The 4,077-nt window shown below is 38.8% G+C and overlaps 1 protein-coding gene across 1 annotated transcript in view; it reads right to left on the bottom strand.

The window, feature by feature from the left end:
- The window catches only part of ARAP2 (ArfGAP with RhoGAP domain, ankyrin repeat and PH domain 2), a gene marked incomplete at its 3' end in the record, with an annotated part of 198,041 nt that overhangs the window by 175,392 nt on the left and 18,572 nt on the right, over positions 1-4,077 (bottom strand). The window contains 1 exon segment of the mRNA XM_019628086.1: positions 1,893-2,658. Within this exon segment, the coding sequence (XP_019483631.1) occupies positions 1,893-2,658 (766 nt within the window).

Raw genomic sequence — 4,077 nt, 5'->3', positions numbered from 1 at the left:
TTGAGGGCAAAACTCTCCACCAGTAAAAAAGAACCTGACTCATTTTATTGGGGTGGTCTGGAACTGAACCTGCGATATCTCTGATGTATGCCTTTACGTGCAATCAACATTTTAAAGAATAATTACTAAACAACTGGTTTAGAAGTGGGTTCTGGAGTCCTATTTACTGGAATGACATCCCAGTCCCCTATCCTTGGGATCCTGGGAAAATTAACCTAAGGCTCAATTACCTGAGTTACCTCATAAGAAAATGGTTGAACGTTATCTATTGTACTTCACAGGGCTATCGTGACAATCAGATAACTCATGTAAAATTATAAACCAAACTAGCACCTAGGTGCTTAATAAATGACACTATTACTACTAATAATAATTTCCTAGTAAATACTAGAAACTACTATTGGCACCAGGGATGCCAAGTGAGGCAACAGATCACAGGGCCTCTGTCCTCAAAGAGCAGATGCTCTAATGGGAGATACTTAAATTGACAGTGTTGTAATTGCCATGTTTTCTCTTGCAAATATAACCAAGATCTAGCACTATAATTACTACAGGTGCCTAAGGGCAAGAGAACTAATAGCAGGAACAGAGTAGGTTCAGGGGGAAGCAGCATCTTGCAGAAATGCCAGCCTCCAGCCAGAGCAAGAAATCTGTAGCAGCTCTTAGTGACACAGCAGTAACAGTCAAACTTAAACAGCCTCATGACCCCGGCAGAGAGACACGTGTTAGCTTTTAGTGAAAAAAACAAACGACCCTGGGGAAAAGCCACAATTCTTTTAAGTGTAAAAACTCTCTCTGCTGTAAGTCTGCTCGCACTCTAAGACTCGGTGGTTACCTCAGGCCACCAATGACCTGACACACTGCAAGGGCCCCTCTTTAGAGTTCCTGTCTCTTGTGGGGTTGGTTTCACACTACATTGTCACCATCTTTACACATCTATCTTCTGCACAAAACTTCAAGTTCCTTTATTCCTCTCTACTGTTTTTTTCTGTTTTGTTTTTTAAAAAGGAAAGAAAAGAAACAATAGGCCGAAAATGGAGTCATTCGTGCTAAGCACCACATCACCAAATCAAAATGTAATCCTTAACCCAATTGCAGTTTCAACCTTAAATCTGTCAATGTGGAATTATCTGGTCAACACTAGCAAGGTGACCTGCAGGATAGACCCATGCCTTCCTTCCCCAAGGAAAGTGACCCTGCCTAACACAATTCATTCTTTGCTAGAATAACTTCCTTGCCCCACCTCCATCTGCCTATAAAAATCTTCCATTTTGTGTAGCTCCTCAGAGCTCCTTTCTGTTTGCTAAATGGGGTGCTGCCCAATTCATGAATCATCGAATAAAGGAAACAGATCTTTAGATTTAGTCTTGAATTTTGTTTTTTAATACTACCTTTCACACCTAGCACAGTGACCAGCACCAAATAGGTACTCACTAGATGTATGTTGAATTATTGATTCATGCCAAGCATTGTGCCAGGCAGTGGAGATGCAAACGTTAGAAACTTGGACCCTGCCAAAGAACAAATAATTGAGTGGGGAGACAGAGTCAGCAATTCAAATATGAGAACTGCACTCATGGAAGAATGTAATACCAGGTGTGGAGGGGAGGTACGGGAAGGAGTATCCACACAGAATTCAGGGGAGGGATGTTCCCCCCAATGAAATGGGAGAAAGCTAAAGAGTCCATGCAGTTTTAAGTTGGAAATAGACTGGGAAATAGCGTAAAAGAGAAGTGGCATGACAAGAAATGTTTTAAGAGAAGAAAAGATTGGTTGAATAAGTAAATTAATAGAAGTCAAATTTAGAAAAACAAAAACATTGAAATATAAAAATTAAAAATAACTAAATTCCCCCAAATTAAGTACTTACAGCTTACCATAAAAGTTCTTACCTCCCTGAAATTCCTTTTGATGACCCTGGAATCTCTGGTACAGGCCGATGTCTTAGCAGAAAAGATCGAGATGGCCTTGAAACCAACTTGCTACGACTTCTCATAGGCGCTAGGAATGGTGATGATGGGACATACAAATCATTTACAACCATTTCTCCTTGAAATTTAAAGAATGGGGATGGTGGCGATTTTTCTAATAAACCATTAGTTCCATCTCCAGAATTTGCTTCTGACAATGGACAGCCAAGGGAGGAAAGGCATACAGAGTCTGTGTTAGGAAACTTGCTTGCATTTTCTGAGATCAAATCAGCGTTTCCTGTTTGTTCTTCAATTGTACCATCCACAGGCTTCTTTGCAATCAAAGATTCTAGTTTAATATTTTCTCTACCAAGTAAAGAATCTTGAAAAGAGCCTAAATTCAGGTGTGGTTTTTCTTCTGGAAGAGGAAAGTTATGTTCAGGAAGAGACAGCTTATCATCTGACTTACAAGACTGACTATTTTCCACACTAACAGCATTGTGATCGGGAGTTTTTGTAACAGTTTCCAACCGCATTGGGCTTGGGGTCTGAGCACTACATGAATTCGAAAGTTCTATGCAGGTATCCTGATCAGAAGATGGGGCATGGTGATCCCTTGAAGTCTCATCATTCTTCTTTGCTTTATGAATATTTGCATATATTGGGATATCTTGCATTTTTGACAAGATTATCTGTAACTGTTTAATTATCCTCCTCCGGTGTCCCGTAGGTGATATTCCAATTTCNTGTTCATGTTATTTCCGAGGTCCCGGTCAGTACAATAACAGAGAAAGAAATAAAAGACATGCAGACTGGAAAGGAGGGTATCTTGTACTTAGAAGGTATCTAGGAAGTAGAAAATCCTAAAGAATCTACCAAAAAGCTTCTCAGAAAAAAGTAATCTAGCAAGGTCCCAGGATAAAGGATAATTACTTTTAAAATTCAATAATATTTCTAAATACTAGCAATGAACAATTGAAAAAAATAGTTTGAAAATACATTTACAATAAAATACAAAATCATGAAATACTAAGGGCTAAATTGATCAAAATGTGGGCAAAATCTGCACACTGAAAACTATAAAACATTGCTGAGAAAAATTTAAAAAGACCTAAATAAATGGACAGATGCAATATGTTCATAGTTTGGAAGACATTAAGATGTCAGTTCTCTACACATTGATATATAGGTTCAGCATAATCCCAAACAAGAGTCCAGTGGGCCTTTTTTGCATAGAAATTGACAAAGTGACTCTATAATTTGCACATAAATAGAAATAACCTAGAATGATGAGAATTAATTTTTTAAAGAAGAACAGAGGCACAACTCCTGAAAAAAAAGGAGGCTCTGTGACTTGCGCCAAGGCTAAAATAGTTGCATGAAAGATGTATAAAGATCATTAAACTGGGGAGAAGAAGAGAGTTACTTCTTCAGTAGCTGAAAGACACCAGTTCCTTCTGCCTTGAACACTAAGGAGGATCTTCCTGGAAGGATCAGAGGACACACCTATCATTCCCAGGCAGCTGGTTGGACTTGCTTTCTGCTTGGAGGTCTCCATGGAACTAGGAAGACCTCCAGGTGAATGTGATGAAGGAGTTGGCTCTTCCAGCCTAGTTCTGATCTGGCCTTCAAGAGACTTAAAAAGAGACCCTGAGGTTCCTTCATCGTTTAGCATAGCCCCCACTCAGCCCAGTCTTCCCAAGAAAAGGAGCAGGCAGGAATTCAGGGAAGAAACCCAAGGCAAAAGCAAAAATAATCCATTTGATTGGAGGCTCAAATGTGTCAGATAAAGAGAAGGAAGGGACGGTGGGAGGTGCCATCATCCAAGGAGAGAGAAACAGAGGATTTCACTTCAGGAAAACACATCCAGCATCATATTGCTTTTAACAGTTGTAATGAAATGTTTAATTAGTAAAGACATCATGCTAAAAGCACTGGCCACAAAGAAATATTTTTATTTGGTACAAAATCCAGGAATGTACTAAAAATCATTAAAATGTTATTTGATTAGACAGCATCACGGATTACATAATCCACAGTCTTACTTTAAAAGTCATATTCTAACACTTTAAAAACATATAATTACTATTTGCAGTTCTGGTGAGGACCACAAGTAAAATTAGACAGTGAAGTCTGAGAATAACTTACTTTCTTATTTTATGATCTA

The sequence above is a fragment of the Hipposideros armiger genome, unplaced genomic scaffold, assembly GCF_001890085.2.
Source record: "Hipposideros armiger isolate ML-2016 unplaced genomic scaffold, ASM189008v1 scaffold_747, whole genome shotgun sequence".
NCBI lineage: Eukaryota > Metazoa > Chordata > Mammalia > Chiroptera > Hipposideridae > Hipposideros > Hipposideros armiger.
This window is presented reverse-complemented; position numbering and strand designations above follow the sequence as displayed.